At 45.5% G+C, this 23,493-nt stretch overlaps 2 protein-coding genes across 3 annotated transcripts; one reads left to right on the top strand and one right to left on the bottom strand.

The window, feature by feature from the left end:
• Nucleotides 1-297: 297 nt before the first annotated feature.
• Nucleotides 298-8,130, top strand: LOC123409532 (protein DJ-1 homolog C). The gene is made up of 10 exons (XM_045102401.1): nucleotides 298-595; nucleotides 2,153-2,262; nucleotides 2,602-2,912; nucleotides 2,984-3,184; nucleotides 4,760-4,909; nucleotides 4,997-5,176; nucleotides 5,509-5,577; nucleotides 6,155-6,355; nucleotides 7,175-7,312; nucleotides 7,395-8,130. Exons 3-10 carry the CDS (start codon nucleotides 2,721-2,723, stop codon nucleotides 7,614-7,616), a joined length of 1,353 nt encoding a protein of 450 aa, XP_044958336.1. The 5' UTR covers nucleotides 298-595; nucleotides 2,153-2,262; nucleotides 2,602-2,720; the 3' UTR covers nucleotides 7,617-8,130.
• Nucleotides 8,131-8,213: 83 nt separating this feature from the next.
• LOC123409533 lies at nucleotides 8,214-9,866 on the bottom strand. 2 transcript variants are annotated; one of them, XM_045102403.1, is made up of 2 exons: nucleotides 9,846-9,866; nucleotides 8,214-9,617 (listed from the first exon to the last, which is right to left on the bottom strand). In XM_045102403.1, exons 1-2 carry the CDS (start codon nucleotides 9,864-9,866, stop codon nucleotides 8,844-8,846), a joined length of 795 nt encoding a protein of 264 aa, XP_044958338.1. In that variant the 3' UTR covers nucleotides 8,214-8,843. The 2 variants fall into 2 exon arrangements, with proteins under 2 accessions (XP_044958338.1, XP_044958337.1); XM_045102402.1 differs by lacking the exon at nucleotides 9,846-9,866 and having other exon boundaries at nucleotides 8,214-9,830.
• Nucleotides 9,867-23,493: the final 13,627 nt, after the last annotated feature.

The raw sequence follows: 23,493 nt of genomic DNA, 5'->3' as shown, positions 1-23,493 counted from the left end.
CCCGTTACAACGCACAAGTTCTTTTGCTAGTTCTTAAAAACATGGTAAAACATATTATGCTAAGAGATCACCTTTTATTCTCTTTTAAATAAAAAAATAATTTTTTCTCATGAGTTCTTTCTCCTTAAACTCATCATTTATCTTATATGACACTTTGAAAAACCAGCATCGTACATGTCCTTATTATACATGTTCTAATATCCAATGAATAGTATACTAGTTACCCCGCAAAAAAATAAGAAAAGAATAGTATACTAGTTGCTGCATAATCCTCCGGAATCGGTGAGTCGTGCCTCCAGTTTGTCCAGCGCCCCCTCTTATCCCCTTCCCGCCATCCCGCCATCCCCGCCCACCGCCCCGTGGCGCTGGCTGTGCCTGGTGGCAGCACCGCGCCCGAGCCCGAAGCCGCCACCGCTGCAGCTAGTCCACGCCGCCACCGCTGCAGCTAGTCCACGCCGCCGCCGCTCGACGGCCAGCCCTAGGTCAGGGGACGCCGCCCCCACCACTCCAGTCTGAGGTTTCCGGGGGACGCGCCCACGTCGCCCGATTTCAGGGCTTGGCGCCGCCGCCACCGGCCGAGTCCAGGACTCCAGAGGTAGCCGCCGCTGTCCGTTCTCGGTCCCGATTTTTCTAACGTCTCCATCTATGAACTACAGTATGATGCTTTTGTTGTCCTGTACGGCTGTGATATTGTGGATACGAACATCCTGTCTGGTCACTCCCCCTGAGTCCTGAGCGAGCGAGCGAGAGACCTGGAGCGCAGCCAGAACCCGCGCACCCTGCAGCTGAGAGCGAGCGCCAAGGGCCAGCGACCTAATCCCAATCCCCATCTCGCTCGGCTGCCGCCGACCGGCCGCCGCTCCCACCAGGGCACGCGCTGTATGCTGGACGGAGGCATATGCGCGTAGTTTTGTTTGTTAAACTGTCACTTGCTGGCTTGCTGCTACTGTTGGTTGGTGCTTGGTACTTTGGCAGTATGGTGTATTCTTTTGTACATGTGTGCCATATTACTCGTTGAGATGCAAATACTGATTACTCTGCCATGTCTACATGTTTCTATCTATTGATTGGGGTATTTATTGCTAAATATATATTATTTTATGGCTTAAAAACTAGACATTAAACTGGTGGCCGGCGGTACAACGGGTGAAAACCTGAACCGAAGGCCTGACCGGTTTGATCACCGGTCAGGTTTTTTAAACTATGCCCCTACTTCTCCTCTCTCCCCTTAGAGGTGACAGAAGCGGCGGGCGGCGGTGATGGAGTGGATGGTGTCGGTGCAACCAAACTGGAGGAGACCCCCAGCCTCAACGACCTGCCATGGAGCCGGGTCGAAACCCTAGCCTCCAGGCGCAGCAGCAACAACGCAACACCTCCAAGCCAGGGAACCTTGTTCAGCCCCGTCTCCGGAGATGCCTCCGCCGGTGCCAGCGAAGGCGAAGTCAATGTCCGGCTTCATCCATCCCCCATCTCCGGTGGTTGTCCGATCTGGGATTGCATTTACTCTTAGTGCATGAGTATGAAGTTCAGAATTGTTGTCCGACAGTTGGTGTGATGATGTACATGGTCAACGGGTTGTTCAGGATAGCGATGCTGCATTTCCATAGTAGCTCAATCATAGTATTTATGTTGATGGTTTGATCACTGCTATTTGTTTCTAGTAGTGCATTTAGACTCTAAAAATTATTACGCCGTAATGTATGTTAAAACACTTAATTGCTCGCATGTGTTGGATGTATGTTAATTATCATCTTGAGGAGAGTTTGCTTTGCTGATATTGATCCCATGCATCTGTATCAAGCTGATTGTTTGTATATGCTCCTCAGATTGTAAGAATTTAGAAACATTCACTCCATTATCTTGGTAGTCAAAAGTCATTTATGTGATCACCATGCCAAGTTGTCACACCCAATTTTTAGTTTTCTATTATCCTAAGCTGCCCTGCACTTTCAAACTACTTAGCTTCTGAATGTATTACTCATTTGGCCCCTTTATGAATTTAACCGCTCCATTTGCTCGTTTGGCTTTTTTTGAATGAAATGTGCTGCTTCATAGAAGCCTCTCATGTTTGTTTAAGTTGAGGCAACGTTTTCATGCTGGGAATTTACCATTTTATTATTTATATGTGATATGTGATCACTTCCATTTCCAGATTCCCCACCTCAGGCCTACTGAATACAAAAGATCAAGGTTGTCTAGGAAACACACGGCTGTGAACCGTCCCTGTGGTGGAGTGCTCTCTGGAACTGCAGTGAGAGAAACGTAAGCAAACCTATTGTTTATACAACATGGATTAATTGACCGTGCCTAGAGATATTTTTTGACGTGCATGCCTAGAGATATTAGTTATGAGAGAAAGGTAAGCAAACCTAGAGTTATGAGTTATCTAACAGGAATATCACTTGTTATTACTTGCTGCAAATAGAATTAGCTTCTTCTTCATACTTCAGTTATTAAATCTGAACTGGAGTGCCCTCCCTCCCTCCCTCCCTCCCTTCCTCTCTCTCTCTCATAGTCCCTGTGGTCTATCTACAATGCCTCATACTTCATTTATCAAATCTAAAAGTCTAGCTAATTCTGCACTTTGTCTCCATTTTGCAGTCAGAAGGAGGGCGAGCCCTCGAGGGTGCCGTAGCTTACATCAGTTTGCGTGTGCTTTACGGCGGAAAGGCTGCATATTTATTGGCTGGATTTTGTTCATCTCCGAGCTCCAAATTCTAATGCTCTTAGCGTCTAAACCACTTCTCGCCCCGACCTCCCTTATTGCCATGGCGATTCGGCTACCGCCACATGTACCAGCCCACTACACCCCACCTCACCCGCGAACACCACCATTCCGCTCCGTCGTGCGAGCGGCTCCTTCTCCTTCCACCACCGCAACGGCCGTCTCATTGCCGCCATCTCCCAAGAAGGTCTGGTCTCCACACGCTACCTTTCTCTTTGACAGAGTCAAGAACCTGAATTTCTGCTTTTTACCGTGAAGGTTCTTGTTCCCATTGCCATGGGCACAGAGGAAATGGAGGCAGTCATCCTAGCCGGCGTCCTCAGGCGAGCCGGTGCTGACGTAACACTGGCCTCTGTGGAGGACGGCCTCGAGGTCAAGGCTTCCTATGGGACGCGCATAATCGCAGACAAGTCCATTGCAGCATGCGCCGACCAGGTGTTCGACCTCGTGGCTCTCCCGGTAACCCACCTCTCTTATTATTATTATTATTTTAATTTTCGTTGTGTTTATAAAAGGAGCAAGAGCTTCTTATTTTCATTGCTGAAAAATGATAAAACAGGAGATAAACAGTTTTGTTGGGCACCAACACCGCTGTTCTGGTAACCTGAAATTTTGGCCTGATGCAACATCTTTGCCACTACTAACTGGTCCCATCGAGCCTAAAGAACTAGAGTCTTGGAACTCCAACATAACGAGCAGGGCAGCCTCAACACCTTACAGCCAAGTCAACACAGCGACTCTTTCTGACAAACCACCCAAAAATATTACTCTCTGCTCCAGCTTTTCAAGCTTCAGTGAAGCATCACTAACAACTTCAGACATTACCAATGTGCAGCACTGTAGGTCTCTACCCCTCCCCCCCCCCTTCCCAGACTTTTATTAAAGACCACAATTGCCGTGTGCGGTGCCAGCCGAGCTCCTCACCGTTGTTAGTTTTGAAGAATTCGCTTCTGAAGAACAGCTCAATCTGACCACAGGTTAGCCATCATCAAATTAACTGTGGTTGGATCAGTCGGAACAATACTATTGGAACTTGCACTATTCCTACATTTCCATAAAGACCAAACTAAAGCTGAAATCTCAGAAGCAATAACCTGACGATCCGTAATAGGACTTGATATTATCCAACTACAAAGTTTTTTTTCTCGAATACACAGGAGAGCTGTGTATCATACTATCATTATATGAAGAAGAAAAAGAAGGGGTAAGAATGGCTGGCACCAGAACCCTCTCCGGGTTCAGATGCCCAGCCGTTCAACAAGTGGATATCGGGCCACGACACGGAGATAGCCCGCTTCCAGTACCATTGGCATTTCTCGACGGGTGTAGACCCGTTCCCGTCCCTGGTGCGTCACAGTGAACGTTGCTACACGCCGGCACCGCCTTGAGGACGAGCTGACCATGTGGTCGTGCTTCCCGGCCCTCTGGGGGATCCACTTCCATGACATTTTGTGCCGGCGAGCCGGGCGGTGGCGGCGGTCATGGCTAGGGTTTGACGGTCGGGCGACTGGGGGGCAGAGTGAGGGAGAAAGTGAGCGTGTTGGGATGCCCCCCTTCACGCACACACTATAAAGGACCTGCTTCTGGCCGTTGGGTGGTCGGCACATGGGCCCGGGGTGGACACCGGGCGGACGCACGGCGCGGCCGTCTGCTGTCTGTGTGTACGCAAATCTGGCCCAAATTTGGGACGGATTTGCGTCCGCATGGACAGCAGGCGGACGAGAATTGGGTTTGCGTCCATTCCTTGGGCCGTGATTTCTGCCCACACGGACCCAAACTGACAAGAAAGGACGAAATGTGTCCTTCTGTTGGAGTTGCTCTTATAGTGTCTCTTGGAGAGCATTCAAATATTTCTCAGCACTTTTCTTTGATACTGCAAAGTTTCAAAACTATTTCATCATATTTTTCCCTTTTCGTGCTGATTGCAACATGTCATCTCTTTGTTGTCACTCACTTGACCTGTGTTGTTTTTTCTTTATTATAAACTGGCAGTATCTAAAATCTAATCTTCGATTGTTGCGGTGATGTGTTCAGGGGGGAATGCCTGGTTCAGTGAGGTTGAGAGACAACGAGATCCTTCAGAGAATTATGGTTAGACAAGCTGAAGAGAAAAGATTGCATGGTGCTATATGTGCTGCACCAGCTGTTGTTCTCATGCCCTGGGGTCTTCACAAGGGAAGAAAGGTGGCCATTTTGCTACATGACTAGATTTAGTTGATCAAGATCTGACCTTCTTTAGTTGACATTGCACCATTATTCCTTTTTTGCAAGATCACCTGTCACCCGTCCTTCATAGGAGATCTTTCAACATTCCGAGCTGTTGAGTCAAATGTTCAGGTTTCAGGAGAGCTCACTACTAGTCGTGGTCCTGGGACAGCATTTCAGTTTGCTTTATCATTTGTCGAGCAATTGTTTGGGCCTCATGCTGTTGAAGATGTGGACAGTACTTTGGTTTGTCAAAATAAAACTTGCATATCTTTGTTTTGTATCATGCCTTTTAGCTTACTAGACAATTTCTTGTAAATTTAGGTGTTCATGTATTGTTAAACTTTATTAATATAATGTACTACCGTACCTGCAATTCTGATTGTTGTTTTTATTCTAGGAAGTGTATTTTATCTTTCAGTTGCTTATGCTAGGAAAAACAATTTGAGGAAGAATGCTAACAAGTATTTAGATTATGCTTTTTTGCTAGTATAACTTTATGAGGTAAAACTTCTTTCTTGCATTGTAACACCTGTGACCACTCTGCCATTGTTCTAAATTGCCCATGGACATCACAGATTGATGCTGGTCTTGAAAGAAGTACAGAAGTCAACAGAGTTGAGTGGCCTTTTGATCACAAACCTCAGGTCAGTTCATCTTCGATTACAATTTGTGCTAAATTTTTGCTCAGATAATGTGTGTGTTTTTACATGTAGAACTGTCATTAACGTAAACTTTATGTCACAGTAAATAGGATAATATGCTTATGCAAGTCTGATTGATTTTATTTTTTTGACAAAGGGTAACAAGGCTTGCTAGACAAATGGATGCCTAAAACATTTCTCGTAAAGAAAAGGGATTGGGCAACACCAGAATGAATACTTGCACTTTCTTTTGTTCGTTATTTACAGCGATGCTTGCCTAAAGGTGCATGCTTGATTTAAGAAAGCCCAGTTTGATCGCTTGTGCCCTAGCATTCTATATGAATTATTATCTATCTGTTGATTCCCCCTCATACACTGTCACTGCACGCGAAAACGCCCCCATGCCATATTTCTATGCGAAACGCATTCATGCTAGTCCATGTGAAAGATAAAGTTCATCTATCTGTCTAGTCCTTGTTACTTTCGGCTATGAGCATTGATGGGGAAAATGTTAGGAAAGGTGCAATCAGAGTCCAAGTTGTGTGGCATTGATTCTCGGATGGTTTGACTTCTGAAACAGGTTCTCATTCCAATTGCAAATGGGTCTGAGGAGATGGAGATCATAATGCTGGTGGATATTTTAAGACGGGCAAACCTGAATGTGGTGTTGGCATCAGTTGACGAGTCCACAAATATTGTTGGGTCTCAAAGATTGAACATTGTTGCTGATAAATGCATATTGGGTGCTTCTGATTCCAAATATGATATAATCATTATTCCTGTAAGATGTTTTGCATTTCAAAATATGATCTAATCATTATTCAGGTTTTTATTTGATACTTCCTATTCGTAATGTAAGCTATTTTAGAGTTTGTGCTAGTCAAATATTTCTTTGTTTGACCATCAATATATATTACAAATATTGACAATATTTGTGACGTAGATAGCTACTAGAATACGAAAAAGTCCAGCTCATTTTTTTTTGAAAAGAAATATACTTACATGTGCATCTTTCATAGTCATATATATGAGAATGTTGAGCTCAAGACTAGTTTTTTTTTTTTTTTAACAAATAAACTTACATGTACATCTTTCATAGTTATGCTTGTGAGTTTCTAAGACAAATTCACCTTGTAAATATGCCTCCTAGGAGGATTGTACTAAACCCCTTCTTTTCAATACAATGAACCGCAAAAGTATTTTGCGTTTTCTCGAAAAAAAGTTTCTAAGACAAATGATGTGTGCTCTGCAACTATGAAGTTATATGTTCATCATTCTTGTCTCATTCTTGTTAATCACTCCCTCCGTCCCGAAATTCTTGTCTTAGATTTGTCTAGATATAAATGTATCTAGTCATGTTTTAGTATTTTGATACATCTATTTTTAGACAAATCTAAGACAAGAATTTTGGGACGGAGGGAGTATGTCTTAAGGTGTAGCATTGATAATTTCAGTGTCCAGCTACCTATAATTCAGGTGTTCATGTGCGTGCATTTGCATGTTGTACTGTCCTTTTGCTTGCTTGCTCTGCTAATATGTTTTGGTTGTTTTCGTCCAGTATTTTTTTTTCTGCAATGTTTTATTCTTTGATATTGTCCAGGGGGGACCTGCCGGAGCTGAGCGTCTTCACAGGTCTACAACTCTTCAGAGGCTACTCAAGGAACAGAAGCAAGAAAGCAGGATGTATGGTGGGATCGGTTATTCTCCACTGATATTGCAGAAGCAAGGTTTACTCCAGGTGATTTTCCAGACTAAAAACTCGTAGCATCCTATACTTCATTGAAATGGAAGTAAATTGACGTTGGAATTGTGTTGCTCAGGATAAAACGGCGACAGCTCATCCTTCCATAGTCAATCAGCTCACTTGCCAGGTCATTGACCGATCAAAGGTTGTGATTGATGGAAATTTGATTACTGGGAAGGGACTCGGAACAACCATGGATTTTTCCCTGGCCATTGTAAGAAAATTCTTTGGCCATGGGCGAGCAAAAGGTGTTGCAAATGGAATGGTTTTTGACTACACCAAGAGCAGTCACTGTTAGCTATGCTCAAAATTTGAGGTGACTGCCAATGTCCACTAAATATGTTGGGATGAACCACAACTGCATTGGGAAAATTCAGTTGGGGTCAGTTCATCTCGAGATGTTCTGCGCCGATGCGGCATCATGGGCCGCGCGCTCCATGTGCGAGGGTGCGCCGGACCTCCCCGGCGGGCGGCTCCAAGTATGGCAGCAGCGTCGTGCGTGAGTTGGCGCTGGACCCGTTGCGGGACAACACTAGACAACATATAGGCACTATGTTGACAGGTTTGTTTTCAACTTCTGGGCAATCTGCTTCCGTACGCTTTCCTGAATATCGAAGTGCATGACCTGCAAACATGACGATACAGCAAGCAAATTATAATTTTGCTTCGTGACTGGACGAGCTTATGTTATGTTTGCTGTCAGAATTTTGAAATGCCAATACTGAACACTGCCAAAAATTGTACTCCCTCTGTAAGCTTTTATAAGACAGTCGATGAAAAAAGAAGGGTGAAAAAACACATTTGGTAATGCATATTTGGTCAGTGTTTCTGTTTGCTACTCTCTCCGTCCTAAAATAAGTGACTCAAAAATGATTCAACTTTGTACTAAAGTTAGTGTAAAGTTGATTTACTTTTGAGTCACTTATTTTGAGACGGAGGGAGTACAATTATACAGTAGAACATACAACAAAACCTTTGCGAAAAATCTCATGGGCATTACCAAGTTTGTGTAGCATGGGCACTCCCGGGTATCACTGGGACGCTCCCTGAGATAATTGCACGTTTTTCTTTGAAAGATCATAATAATTACACGTTTAGTCATGGTACTTGCTGGCACTGTCCAATTTAGTCCTTGTACTTACGAAGTGCTTCAACACGGTCCGGTATACGAAAATACGTTGTCAATACAGTCCCTAAGGTTGAAACCTCAGTCCCGGCAATACACGACCCGTACGTACCGCGTACTTCCCCGTATTTCACGTCGGCCCCGTGCATTAGAGGGGACCCATCCGTCAGCTAGAGTGGCTGTTTTTTTGCATTCGCCCACCTGTCTCAGTCCTCTCCTCTTCCTCCCACCATTTGCCGGCTCTCCGGCGCGGCCTCGTCGAAGTTCCTCCTCCACCGAGTAGGGACAGCGCATGGCATCAGCAAGAGGTCAAATTTTGCGGGAGGACAACAAGATAACGATTTTTGTTTCTGACGGGGGAAAAGAGGAGGCGGTTTGCCGGCCGGAGCGGCGGGTGCGTCACCGGAACCTGCCCATGTCGGCCAGTTTCCTTGAGGTGTTGCGCCCGAAGGACGCCGCGCTGCTGGCCGACAGGTGCCGCCGGTGGCTCTCGCCCAGGGTCGACGGGTCCGGCTGCTGGTACGGCCGCCGAGGACCGCCCCAGCTGGGGCCGACCAGCGGGCTCAGGCACACCGCGAACCCCGAGATCCCGTCGCCGCTGGCGCCTGATCCGCCGGGCTTGCTGCGCCGCTGGTGGTGCCTGGCCGGGGAGGGCGACGGGAACCACCAGCTGCTGCTCGTGCTGCCTCCTGGGGACTCGGGCTCTTCGTCCGCCGGCCGCGGCAGCGACGATGACGGCGCGTCCGGCCTCCGCTTGCGCCGGACTATGGCCGACAGCCACGACGTGGACCGCCGGGGCGGGTCCTTCTTGCCCTCGCTCTCCTCGTCCCGCCCGCCGCGACGCCCGCCCCCGAAGAGCGCCGCCAGGAAGGACCGCCTCCGGTGGAAGGACTTCTTGCGCTCGCTCTCCCGGGGCGCGTCGTCCGCGGCGCGGGTGACGGGGCCGACCTGCGGCGTGCTGAAGAAGAGGAGCTCGGGGCGGTGGCTGTTGCTGTGGCGGGACGACGTGTACGCGCAGGCGTCGGAGCGCCGGTGCTGCTGCGCCGGGGCGGCGGCGACGCGCGTGGGAGAGCTGCCCCGGCTGCTGCTGCTGCTGCAGTCGGCGGCGAGCACGAGGAGGCGGTCTCGGAGGCAGGGCGCGCACACGCCGAGCGCGTTCGCGTACGGGTGGAGCTTCCATCGGTTTGTTATTAGCTGCATGCAAGCTGGTGGCCAAGTCGTTTGTGGCCGTTGAGAAAGAGGCGTACACGTTGTGCATGGACGTGATTGAGTTAAAGAGAAGCCGAAGAGCCTGACGGTGGGTCCCCTCTCACGCGCGGGATCAGGATGATGTGGAATACGGTGAAGTACGCGGTACCGCGGGTTATGTATCGTCGGGACTGTGGTTTCAAGTTCAAGAACTGTATGACGACGTATTTTCATGTACCGAAACCGTATTGAAGCACTTCGTAAGTACTAGGACTGAATTAAACAGCGCCAGCAAGTACCAGAACTAAACGTGCAATTATCTTCGACGCTCCCTGGACCTCCCGGAACACTGCGAAGGGATGCCCAACCTATGTGCCAGTGATCTCTCTTGTGCCGCGTCACGTTGTATGTGTTTTGGCGAGTTCGCTTGGTGCACAAGTTTGTAATTTGCAGGATACTTCAGAACATTACAAGCTGCTTTTCTGCCTGATAGATCCAACTGATAAATGTGGCAACCCGGCTTTTTCCCCATTGCTAGAAGCATGTGAGATCAGCTCAGCAGATGAGCTAAAATCGAGAGAGTTTATGTTCACCGGTGCTTTGGAGTTTGGACTAAGGATAGGGCAGCAGGTGGCGGCTCTGGCTTCTTGCTTTACTCAGTACTCCCTCCGTCCAGTAATAAATGTATTTTTTTTTCTGTCAGTCAAACTAATTAAACTTTGACTAACTTTATTAAAAAAGGTGCTAGCATTTATGACATCAAATTAGTATCAATATATTTATCTTTACATGAAATTTCCAAATATATCATTTTCATGTCATATATGTTGCTACTATTTTTTATAAAGTTGATCAAATTTTAAAAAGTTTGACTAAGTATAAATCTATATGTACACTTATTTGTGGACGAAGGGAGTAGGAGAAAAGCTCCAGGATGCCCCTAAGCCCCAGGAGGAGCTTGAGAGCATGTAACGTCAACGACAGTGCATCTAAGAGCATCTCCAACAGCGGTGATATAAGTGTCATGCTGAAAAAATATAGTTTTTTCACACGCGCAGCCGCTCCAGACGCTCCAACGGAGGAGCAAAAAACACGTGCGCGGCATAAGTAGTTCAGCGCGCGGGATGAAACGCATCACGCGTCGCTTATTTTGTGCATCCGCTCCCGAGCGTTGCACACTCTAGCGCTCGCGCCGTGACTTTCACCTATCACCAATCTCGTCGCTGGTGTCGCCCGCCCTACCCCATTTGCTTCGGCGACCCGACGACGCTTTCCCGGCCTATCCCCACGCCGCCGCTGCTTCCTCCTTCTCCCTCTAGTCGTCGCCGCCCCTCCCGCGCACCATTCCTCTGACGAACAACGTCCATCCGCCCACTTTCGCTCGACGCCTACAAGGTGTTCGACAAAACACTTGCAAGGTATGTATTGCTTCAACTTCACATTTTTTACTAGAATTTGGTGCATGTTTTTTGTAGTTTTTATAGACTAGTTTAAATTCAATATTGTAGATGAGTTCGTCATATGATTCTTTCGAAGAAGAGTTTGATATTGAAGAGGAGGAGGACCTTGCAATGATCATATCTATGCACATCAATAAAAAGCTGAAGCACAATGGCTCGGTTATGGGTTGGCACAAAATTTGGAGGGATAAGATCGATGCAGACAACAGATTGACGAGGCACTATTTTGTGGATAATCCCGTGTACCCCGAGTGAGGGAGTCCGGGACTAAGGGGTCCTCAGATGGTCGGCCCATCTCTTAGAAGCCGACCGTATGGGCCGTATTGTTGAAGACCGGACTGCACGACGACCTCGTATTCAAGAGGGAAAGCTCGAAAGACTGGCGTGTCGTCCAAGTTGAGTAGGCTAGATCGGCGCATCTGTCCCCGACTGGAGGTCGGTGGTATGTAACCCTAGGAACCCCTGGTGTCTATATAAGCCAGAGGGTTTCATCCGCATAGGCAGGTTGACTCATCTAGGGTTTTAGCTCATACGAACTCGAGGTAGATCAACTCTGTAATCCTCATACACATCAATATAATCAAGCACGACGTAGGGTTTTACCTCCTCACGAGGGCCCGAACCTGGGTAAACATCGCCTCCTTCGTCCACTTCAACTCATCGATCCAAGGTCCACAGCTCGAGACCCCCTACCCGAGATCCGCTGGTTTTGACACCAGTTTATTCGACGACCACAAAAAACTGGGGGCTCGTAACCAGCCCCCAAATTCAAGCTCCTAAGGCTAAGTGAAATCACTAAAGTCGCATAGTCTGATTGCCTCGTTTCCTTCACACACTACCGCCTCTGGGCACCGATATATCGGCTAAAGGTCACGGTGCGGATGACAAAACACCCCCTATGTAGTGTCTACATGGGGGCTGAAGCCGACGACTGAAAACTTTCAGATTAAATGGCCGAACAGGAGTAAAAAATAATACAAAGTGCATTACACTGGAACAAGCTTCATAATAATAAATTGTTCCAAGGCACACTACAATATCCTTACTCATAAATTACATCTTTGGAACACCGGGCTTCTAGCGCCCGAGCACCCTCCGTCCCGGCAGAGAAATAAAGTTGTGGACGCGTGTGCTCTTTCCACGAGGCAGATGTGCAATTGCCATGGCAAGGGGCTTAACTCCCGGCCAGTGCATCGTGGTCCTCGCAAAAGCCATCCGAGCTCCCTCTATGCAAATAGAGCACTTCAGGACTTCGAGTTGAGGCACGACATCGTACAACTTACGCACTAAGACGAAGTAACTGCTCGGAAGAGACTCGGCAGGCCACAACCGGATGCAGAGGTCCTTCATGTGTGGCTCCGCCATCCTGTGCAACTCCATGAGCTGTTTCATGTGATTGACAAGAAGGGGGTTGGGCTCGAGAGTCTAAAACTGTGCCTAGAAAAGCCTCTACTCGACGTCCCCGTCATGGGCCGCATAGTGCTTGGCCGCATCTGCTGCACTCCGCGGGAGGTATGTAAAGGCGCATGGGGAACACCATAGCCGTGTAAGAAAGGCAAACCTGTTTCCACCAAAGGCGCATTACAGTAAGTATGGCTTACCATCCGCAATCTTCTTGGCTTGGCGCACTTCTTCTTCTTTGAAGAATCACCTATCTACCTGCTCCGACTTGAGCCCGGAGCACAACTTGGATAGCTCGGCCGCTTGTTCTTTGGATTTTTTCTCCAAGGCCTCGCTCTTAGCGCTTGCATCCTGAATATCCTACTGGACCTCGACCACTCTAGCCTTGTGCCCGCCGCTCTCACCCTTCAGTGAGTTTAGCTCGGCGGCGGTCTGCTCGGCTGCCATCTTATGAGCGGAGGCCTACTGCTTGGCCTTCTACAATTTGGCCCTGAATTTCTCAAACTCCACATCCGTAGCTGCTGACATAATCAAGATATCATATGCTAAAAGCCAGACGATACTAAAAGTACAACATGAGTCTTAGCGGCACGCATTAAGTTTACCCTTCTTCTCGTCGAGCCGACTATTAAGACGACTAAGTTCCTCATCGGAAACCTTGAGTTTTCGGTTCGGCTCGACAAGTTCAAGGGCGTTGGTGGCCACAACCAAGGACGAGATCTGTGAGACAAGTTAGGGATCGATAAGCATCCGAACTACCCCCGTGAACTATTATAGTTCAAGGATTGCTGAACTATTTTTGTTCATGACCATAAGTTCTTTTGAGCCACAGATAAGTTTTTCAACTCACCCATGGCTCAGAGGCTACCATACCTATAAGGCATGTAAAAAACATATAAATACATTTAGCACTAATCGGTTTACCTTGAAGCCTGCCAGCAAACCGCTAAAGGTTCCCTTCAGTCCGCTATCAACAGACTAGATGCTTTGCAGAATCACATCCATAAGGGTGCGATGTTCGTCGGTGATGAACGAGCCGGACAGAGCCTCCTCCATCATTGTAGGCCACTCGACCGCAACCCGTTCTTTCACAGGCGGCGCCAAAGGCAACATTTAAGAGCCGAAGGATCGGAGCTCCTTGGAGGTGTATCCGAAGGAAGATCTGACGAATCCAGACCTCCCTCTCCACTCGTCGGGAGGGAATCAACCTCCCGGGTTTCGGCAACCGAGGCACGAACCTCAGCCGAAACCTCTTGGTCTTTGGTGGCCGACGTATGGACCTCAACCATCACCACCACGTCCCTGGTGTTCGGAGGGGCCTAATGGGATATTGATACGTCCATTTTGCATCAAGTTTTCATGTTGATATTTATCGCTTCTTTGGCTGTTATTTCACTTCACGGTCCAATTCTTATGCCTTTTCTCTCTTATTTTGCAAGGTGACATGAAGAGGGAGAATGCCGACAACTGGAATTCTGGCCTAGAAGTGGAGCAAAGTTGAGATACCTATTCTGCGCAACTCCAAACGCCGTAAAAATCAACGGGGATTTTTTTCCCAATTTATCAAAAATACTGGGCCAAAGAAGTGCCAGAGGAGCACCAGGGGGTGCCCACAAGCCTGCACGACGCGGCCACCCCCCAGGCCACGCCATGGGGGCTTGTGGGAAGCCCAGTGGCCCACTTGCCCCCCTCCTTTGCTATATGGAGGGTTTCGTCCAAGAAAAAAAATCAGGGAGGAGCTTTTTCGTGGTTTCGCCACTGCCACGAGGCGGAACTTGAGCAGAACCAATCTAGAGCTCCGGCAGGACGATCCTGCCGGGGAAACTTCCCTCCCGAAGGAGGAAATCATCGCCATCGTCATCACCAACACTCCTCTCATCGGAGGGGACTCGTCACCATCAACATCTTCATAAGCACCATCTCATATCCAAACCCTAGTTCATCACTTGTAACCAATCTCCGTCTCGCGACTCCGATTTGTACTTGTGAGGTTGCTAGTAGTGTTGATTACTCTTTGTAGTTGATGCTAGTTGGATTACTTGGTGGAAGAGTTTATGTTCAGATCCTTGATGCTACTCATTACCTCTCTGATCATGATTATGATTATGCTTTGTGAGTAGTTCCTTTTGTTCCTGGGGACATGGGATAAGTCATGCTAATAGTAGTCATGTGAATTTGGTATTCGTTTGGTAATTTGATATGTTGTATGTTGTTTTTCCTCTACTGGTGTTATGTGAACGTCGACTACATAACACTTCACCATTATTTGGGCCTAGAGGAAGGCATTGGGAAGTAGTAAGTAGATGATGGGTTCCTAGAGTGATAGAAGCTTAAACCCTAGTTTATGCGTTGCTTCGTAAGGGGCTGATTTGAATCCACTAGTTTAATGATATGGTTAGACTTTGTCTTAATTATTCTTTCGTAGTTGCGGATGCTTGCGAGAGGGGTTAATCATAAGTGGGATGCTTGTCTAAGTAAGGGCAGTACCCAAGCGCCGGTCCACCCACATATCAAACTATCAAAGTAACGAACGCGAATCATATGAACATGATGAAACTAGCATGACAGAAATTCCCGTGTGTCCTCGGGAGCGTTTTTCCTCCTATAAGACTTTGTCCACGCTTGTCCCTTGCTACACAAGGGATTGGGCCACTTTTCTGCACCGTTGCTACTTTTGTTACTTGTTGCTTGCTACGAATCATCTCACCACACAATCACTTGTTACCGACAATTTCAGTGCCTGCAGATTTTACCTTGCTGAAAACCACTTGTCAGATCCTTCTGCTCCTCGGTGGGTTTGACACTCTTACTTATCGAAAGGACTACGATTGATCCCCTATACTTGTGGGTCATTAAGACTCTTTTCTGGCGCCGTTTCCGGGAAGTGAAGCGCCTTTGGTAAGTGGAACTTGGTAAGGAAACATTCATATAGTGTGTTGAAATTTATTGTCACTTGTCACTATGGATACTAATCCTTTGAGGGGCTTGTTCGGGGTATCTTCACCTCGAACGGAAGGACGAATGGTTGCTCCTCAACCTGCCGCACCTACTGAAAATATTTTCTTTGAATTTCCTTCGGGTATGCTTGAGAAACTGCTGGCTAATCCTTTTACAGGAGATGGAACATCACATCCATACTTGCATCTAATCTATGTAGATGAAGTTTGTGGTTTATTTAAGCTTGCAGGTGTTCCCGAGGATGAGGTCAAGAAGAAGGTCTTTCTTTATCTTTGAAGGATAAGGCGTTGACATGGTATAGGCTATGTGATGATACTGGATCATGGGACTACAATCGGTTGAAATTGGAATTTCATCAAAAGTTTTATCCTATGCATTTAGTACATCGTGATCGGAATTATATTTATAATCTTTGGCCTCGTGACAGAGAAAGCATCGCTCAAGCTTGGGGGAGGCTTAAATCAATGCTATATTCATGCCCTAATCATGAGCTCTCGAGAGAAATTATCATTCAGAACTTCTATGCTCGACTTTCTCATGATGATCGCACCATGCTTGACACTTCTTGTACCGATTCTTTTATGAAGAGAGATATTGACTTCAAATGGAATTTATTGGAGAGAATTAAACGCAACTCTGAAGATTGGGAGCTTGAAGAAGGTAAGGAGTCAGGTATGAATTTCACTTTTGATTGCGTTAAATCCTTTGTTGAGACAAATACCTTTAGTGATTTTAGCGCTAAGTATGGACTTGACTCTGAGATAGTAGCTTCATTGTGTGAATCCTTTGCTGCTCATATTGATATCCCCAAAGAGAAGTGGTTTAAATATCATCCTCCTTTAGAAGTCAATGTAGTTAAACCCAGTGCAGTTGAAGAGAAAGTCATTGCCTATAATGATCCTGTTGTTCCCAGTGCTTACATTGAGAAACCACCTTTTCCTGTTAGGATAAAGGATCATTCTAAAGCTTCAACTCTGATACGTAGGGGCTATATTAGAACACCTACACCCCCTGAGCAAATTAGAGTTAAACCTAGCATTGCTATTATCAAAGATCTTCTGTCTGAAGAAGTTGAGGGACATAATATTCACTTCTGTGAAGATGCTGCTAGAATGGCTAAACCTCACGCTAGAGACAAACATAGGCTTGTTGTTGGCATGCCTGTGGTTTCTGTTAAGATAGGAGATCATTGTTATCATAGCATATGTGACGTGGGTGCTAGTGTTAGTGCAATACCTCAATCCTTATACGATGAAATCAAAGATGAGAATGCACCTGTTGAGATAGAACCTATTGATGTCACTATTCAGCTTGCCAATAGAGATACTATCTGCCCTGTGGGGATTGTTAGGGATGTTGAAGTCTTGTGTGGTAAAACGAAGTATCCTGCTGATTTCCTCGTTCTTGCTACCGCACAAGATAGCTTTTGTCCCATCATATTTGACAAACCTTTTCTCAATACTGTCAATGCTCATATTGATTGTGAGAAGCAAACTGTCACTGTTGGCTTTGAAGGTGTGTCTCATGACTTCAATTTCTCTAAGTTTGGTAGACAACCTCATGAAAAGGAGTTGCCTAGTAGGGATGAAACTATTGCCTTAGCCTCTATTGCCGTGCCTCCTACTGATCCCGTAGAGCAATACTTGCTTGAGCATGAAAATGATATGCATATGGATGAAAGGGATGAGATATATAGAGTTGTCTTAGAACAATATCCTATCCTTAAGAATAATCTACCTGTTGAACTGCTTGGGGATCCACCCCCACCAAAGGGTGATCCTGTGTTCGAGCTTAAACAATTGCCTGATACTCTTAAGTATGCCTATCTTGATGAGAAGGAGATATATCCTGTTATTATTAGTGCTAGCCTCTCAGAGCATGAAGAAAAGAAGTTACTAAAAACTCTGAGGAAGCACAGTGCTGCTATTGGATATACTCTTGATGATCTTAAGGGCATTAGTCCTACCCTATGCCAGCACAAGATTAAAACTGATCCTGATTTCAAACCAGTTGATGATCATCAAAGGAGATTAAATCCTAAGATGAAAGAAGTAGTGAGAAAAGAAATACTAAAGCTCCTGGAAGTAGGTATTATCTATCCTGTTGCTCATAGCGATTGGGTGAGTCCGGTGCATTGCGTCCCTAAGAAGGGAGGCATTACCGTTGTCCCTAATGATAAGGATGAGTTGATCCCACAGAGGATTATTACCGGCTATAGGATGGTGATCGATTTTAGGAAACTGAATAAAGCCACTAGGAAAGATCATTACCCTTTACCTTTTATTGACCAAATGCTAGAAAGGCTGTCCAAACACACACACTTTTGCTTTCTAGACGGTTATTCTGGTTTCTCCCAAATACTAGTTGCACAATCTGATCAGGAGAAGACCACTTTCACCTACCCTTTCGGTACCTTTGCTTATAGACGTATGCCTTTTGGCTTATGTAATGCACCTGCCACCTTTCAAAGATGTATGATGGCTATATTCTCTGACTTTTGTGAAAAGATTGTTGAGGTCTTCATGGATGACTTCTCCGTTTACGGGTCTTCCTTTGATGATTGCCTCAGCAACCTTGATCGAGTCTTACAGAGATGTAAAGACACCAATCTTGTCTTGAATTGGGCGAAGTGCCACTGTATGGTTAATGAAGGCATCGTATTAGGACATAAAATTTCTGAAAGAGGTATTGAAGTCGATAAGGCTAAGGTTGATGCAATCGGGAAAATGCCATACCTCACAGATATCAAGGGTATAAGAAGTTTCCTTGGTCATGCTGGTTTCTATAGAAGGTTCATTAAAGACTTCTCTAAGATTTCTAGGCCTCTTACCAATATCTTGCAAAAGGATATTCCTTTTGTCTTTGATGATGATTGTGAGGAAGCCTTCGAAATACTTAAGAGGGCTTTGATAACTGCACCTATTGTTCGACCACCTGATTGGAACTTGCCTTTTGAGATCATGTGTGATGCTAGCGATTATGCTGTTGGTGCTGTTCTAGGGCAAAGAGTTGATAAGAAGTTGAATGTTATTCACCATGCTAGTAAAACTCTAGACAGTGCCCAGAGAAACTATGCTACAACGGAGAAGGAATTTTTAGCAGTCGTGTTTGCGCGTGAAAAGTTTATGTCTTACATAGTTGATTCCAAAGTCATTATTCACACTGACCACACTGCTATTAAGTACCTAATGGAGAAGAAGCACGCTAAACCTAGACTTATCAAATGGGTTCTCTTGCTACAAGAATTTGATTTGCACGTTGTCGACAGAAAGGGTGCTGATAACCCCGTAGGAGATAACTTGTCTAGGGTTGAGAACGTTCTTGATGATCCACAACCTATTGATGACAGCTTTCCCGATGAGCAACTGAATGTCATCAGTACTTCCCGTAGTGCAACGTGGTATGCTGATTATGCGAATTATATCGTTTCCAAATATATACCACCTAGTTTCACATACCAGCAAAAGAAGAAATTCTTCTTTGACTTGAGACATTACTTTTGGGATGATCCTCACGTTTATAAGGAAGGAGTAGATGGTGTTATTAGACGTTGTGTACCTGAACATGAACAGGGACATATCCTACATAAGTGTCACTCCGAGGCCTACGGAGGACACCATGCGGGAGATAGAACTGCACACAAGGTATTGCAATCAGGTTTCTATTGGCCCACTCTCTTCAAGGATGCCCGTAAGTTTGTCTTGTCTTGTGATGAATGTCAAAGAATAGGTAATATTAGCAAACGTCAGGAAATGCCTATGAACTATTCACTTGTCATTGAACCATTTGATGTCTGGGGCTTTGATTATATGGGACCTTTTCCAAAATCCAATGGGTATACTCACATCTTATTTGCTGTTGATTACGTCACTAAGTGGGTAGAAGCTATCCCCACTAGTAGTGCTGATCACAACACCTCTATCAAGATGCTGAAAGAAGTTATCTTCCCTAGATTTGGAGTCCCTAGATATCTAATGACCGACGGTGGTTCACACTTCATTCATGGTGCTTTCCGTAAAACGCTTGCTAAGTACGATGTCAACCATAGAATTGCGTCTCCCTATCACCCTCAGTCTAGTGGTCAAGTAGAGCTAAGTAATAGAGAGATTAAACTAATTATGCAAAAGACTGTCAACAGGTCTAGAAAGAATTGGTCTAAGAAGCTCGATGATGCACTGTGGGCTTATAGGAGTGCCTATAAGAATCCCATGGGCATGTCTCCGTACAAAATGGTGTACGGTAAAGCATGTCATCTACCTCTTGAGCTAGAGCACAAAGCTTATTGGGCAATCAAAGAGCTCAACTTTGATTTCAAACTTGCCGGTGAGAAGAGGTTATTTGACATTAGCTCTCTTGATGAATGAAGAACTCAGGCATATGAGAATGCCAAGTTGTTCAAAGAGAAGGTTAAGAGGTGGCATGATAAGAGGATACAAAAGCGTGAGTTTAATGTAGGAGATTATGTCTTGCTATATAACTCTCGTTTAAGATTCTTTGCAGGCAAGCTTCTCTCTAAATGGGAAGGTCCCTATGTTGTTGAAGAAGTATATCGTTCCGGTGCTATCAAGATCAACAACACGGAAGGTAATTGTCCGAGAGTTGTAAATGGGCAGAGAATCAAGCATTATATCTCAGGTACTCCCATAAATGTTGAAAGCAATATCATCAATACCATAACTCCAGAAGAATACCTAAGGGATATTTATCAGCCTGTTTCAGACTCCGAAAATGAAGAGGTATGTGATTCGGTAAGAAAACAGAGTCCAAAACTTTTCCAATAGGAAATTTTCTCCGTTTTGGAATATTTTAAAAAATACAAAAATTGGAAGTAGTCCGAAAAGTGCGCGAGGAGGCGACAAGCCTGCACGGCGTGGGCCCACCCCCTGGCCATGCCGTGAGGGCTTGTGGCCACCTCGTGCGCCTCCCGGACTCCGTTTTCGTGCAGGGGACTCCTTCTGGTCTGAAAAAAATCATTATATATACTTCCGTTTGGTCAGACCCGTGCATCACGCAGATTTCCTGTGTTTTTCGTTTCGAGCCAGTTTTTGTTGCAGATCTAGATCGCCATGACTTCCCCAAAAGCTCCTAAGGACAAGATCTTCAAGAAGGTCATCAATCCTTACCTCACGGAAGTGCCGCAACACCCTCAATCTATCGAGATGTGTGAGGGGATGTTGCACATCCGTGATGTTGAGGGGCCTAAGAAGACCAGAAGCGTGGAGACTAGGCTCGAAGCAATGGAGCAACAAGTCTTCAAGTGCCAAGGGATGGTGGAGCGTGGACTCAACGCCAACCATATGATGATCACGGCGTTCACCAACAAGCACAGGATTGATGCCAATGACATTGGGAAGCATCTCTCCAGGCTCTATGACAGGGTTGATCAACTCCAGGGCCAGATCTATGACCTACAGAACCAAAACTGTGAGTATGAGTATAGATTTAAATCAATACGGTTGGCTGCAGATTTGAGGATTCCGGAGACTCGTTCATATTTCCATGATGGATCACCTATGCCGTGGAAGACGGAGGATCAAACTCATGTTGCAACAACTCCACCATCACCACCAAAGGAAGACAATGAGCATTGGTATGGGCAATCCCCTTGGCTTGTGCCAAGCTTGGGGGAGTTGTCCCGGTATCGTATCACCATCACATCTTTTGCCTTTACCTTTCTTCTAGTTTTCCTTTTCAGTTTTCTTTTTCTCTAGTAGTTTAAAAGTCTTAGTGTTTTAGTTTTGAGTTTTGCTTTGTGTCACCCCCGATGTATTCTTGTTCGTGAGCCATATAATAAAGAGTGTCTTAGTTGAAGGGCTTTGCCTCTTGCCATGATCAAAAGAGTGAGAATAGAACAAAAGCATGAAAGATCATGTAATGATCTTATGGGAAGTGATGGCTTCACATATAAAAAGAATGAGGATTGAAACTTGTTGAGGGTAGGCAAATGTAGACCTTGGTCATTGTTGCAATTAATAGGAAGTGATAAAGAAGGAGAGGTTCGCATATGAATATATCATCTCTGACACCATCTAGGATTGTGAACACTCACCAAACTATTGCATGCCTAAAAGTAGATGTTGGACAAGGAAGACAACATAATGGATTGTGTTTGCTTGGCTCTGAACAATGTTATATGATTAGAGATCCCTTAGCATGTGACGATTGCTTCCACCTCACATTAGCCAAACCTCCCGCACCAAGTAGAGATACTACTTGTGCATCCATAAACCTTCAAATCAGTTTTTCCATGAGTGTCCACCATACCTACCTATGGATTGAATAAGATCCCTCAAGTAAGTTGTCATCAGTGCAAGCAATAAAAATTGCTCTCTAATATGTATGATCTATTAGTGTGTGGAAAATAAGCTTTATACGAACATGTGATGAGGAAGACATAAAAGTGACAGACTGCATAATAAAGTTCTTTATCACAGGAGGCAATATAAAGTGACGTTCCTCCGCACTAAGAGGACACGTATCCAAACCTCAAAAGTGCATGACAACCTCTGCTTCCCTCTGCGAAGGGCCTATCTTGTACCTTTACTTTTTGCCCTTGAAAGAGTCATGGTGATCTTCACCAATTCCTTGTTTCGCCTTTATCTTGGCTACCGTCATATGCTTGGGAAAGATCTATATTCATATGTCAACTTGGAGGTGAGTATTCATGAATTATTATTGTTGACATACCCTTGAGGTAAGCAGTTGGGAGGCAAAACTGTAAGCCCCTATCTTTCTCTGTGTCCAGCTGAAACTTTGATCTCATGAGTACCACGTGAGTTGTAGCAATTGTAGAGAACGAAAGAATGATTGAGTATGTGGATTTGCTTTACAAGCTCTTATTTGACTCTTTCTGATGTTGTGATAAATTGCAATTGCTTCAATGACTAAAGGCTATCGGTTGTTACTCCTCGGTAAGGTTCTTGATCCATGCTTTACTTTGTGAAGAAATTATCACTTTAGCATGAGAGATTATATGTTGGTATTGCTGTTCTGATCATGATCATGATGCATGCATGTTCGTATCTTGTTTTGTCGACACCTATCTCCCTAAACATGTGGACATATTTATTGAGCTCGGCTTTCGCTTGAGGACAAGCGAGGTCTAAGCTTGGGGGAGTTGATACGTCCATTTTGCATCATGTTTTCATGTTGATATTTATCACTTCTTTGGTTGTTATTTCACTTCACGGTACAATTCTTATGCCTTTTCTCTCTTATTTTGCAAGGTTTAAATGAAGAGGGAGAATGTCGGCAACTAGAATTCTGGCCTGAAAGTGGAGCAAAGTTGAGATACCTATTCTGCGCAACTCCAAACGCCGTAAAAATCAACGGGGATTTTTTTCCCGATTTATCAAAAATACTGGGCCGAAGAAGTGCCAGAGGGGCACCAGGGGGTGCCCACAAGCCTACACGGCGCGACCACCCCCCAGGTCGCGCCATGGGGGCTTGTGGGCAGCCCACTGGCCCACTTGCCCCCCTCTTTTGCTATATGGAGGGTTTTGTCCAGGAAAAAAAATCAGGGAGGAGGTTTTTCGTGGTTTCACCGCCGCCACGAGGCGGAACTTGAGCAGAACCAATCTAGAGCTCCGGCAGGACGATCCTGCCGGGGAAACTTCCCTCCCGGAGGGGGAAATCGTCGCCATCATCATCACCAACACTCCTCTCATCGGAGGGGACTCTTCACCATCAACATGTTCATCATCACCATCTCATCTCCAAACCCTAGTTCATCACTTGTAACCAATCTCCGTCTCGCGACTCCGATTGGTACTTGTAAGGTTGCTAGTAGTGTTGATTACTCTTTGTAGTTGATGCAAGTTGGATTACTTGGTGGAAGAGTTTATGTTCAGATCCTTGATGCTACTCATTACATCTTTGATCATTATTATGATTATGCTTTGTGAGTAGTTACTTTTGTTCCTGAGGACATGGGATAAGTCATGCTAATAGTAGTCATGTGAATTTGGTATTCGTTCGGTAATTTGATATGTTGTATGTTCTTTTTCCTCTAGTGGTGTTATGTGAACGTCGACTACATAACA

This window comes from Hordeum vulgare, chromosome 7H (genome assembly GCF_904849725.1).
Source record: "Hordeum vulgare subsp. vulgare chromosome 7H, MorexV3_pseudomolecules_assembly, whole genome shotgun sequence".
Classification (NCBI taxonomy): Eukaryota; Viridiplantae; Streptophyta; class Magnoliopsida; order Poales; family Poaceae; genus Hordeum; species Hordeum vulgare.
The sequence above is the reverse complement of the archived record's forward strand: the minus strand, read 5'-3'. Positions and strand labels throughout refer to the sequence as shown.

Bases quoted from the DNA above. Each gene is read 5' to 3' on its own strand.
- LOC123409532 (XM_045102401.1), top strand. From the start codon at position 2,721: ATGCTCTTAGCGTCTAAACCACTTCTCGCCCCGACCTCCCTTATTGCC. The intron at 2,913-2,983 runs GTCTGGTCTCCA...TTTACCGTGAAG, and splicing joins TGCCGCCATCTCCCAAGAAG to GTTCTTGTTCCCATTGCCAT. The intron at 7,313-7,394 runs GTGATTTTCCAG...TGTGTTGCTCAG, and splicing joins AGAAGCAAGGTTTACTCCAG to GATAAAACGGCGACAGCTCA.
- LOC123409533 (XM_045102402.1), bottom strand. From the start codon at position 9,644: ATGCAGCTAATAACAAACCGATGGAAGCTCCACCCGTACGCGAACGCG.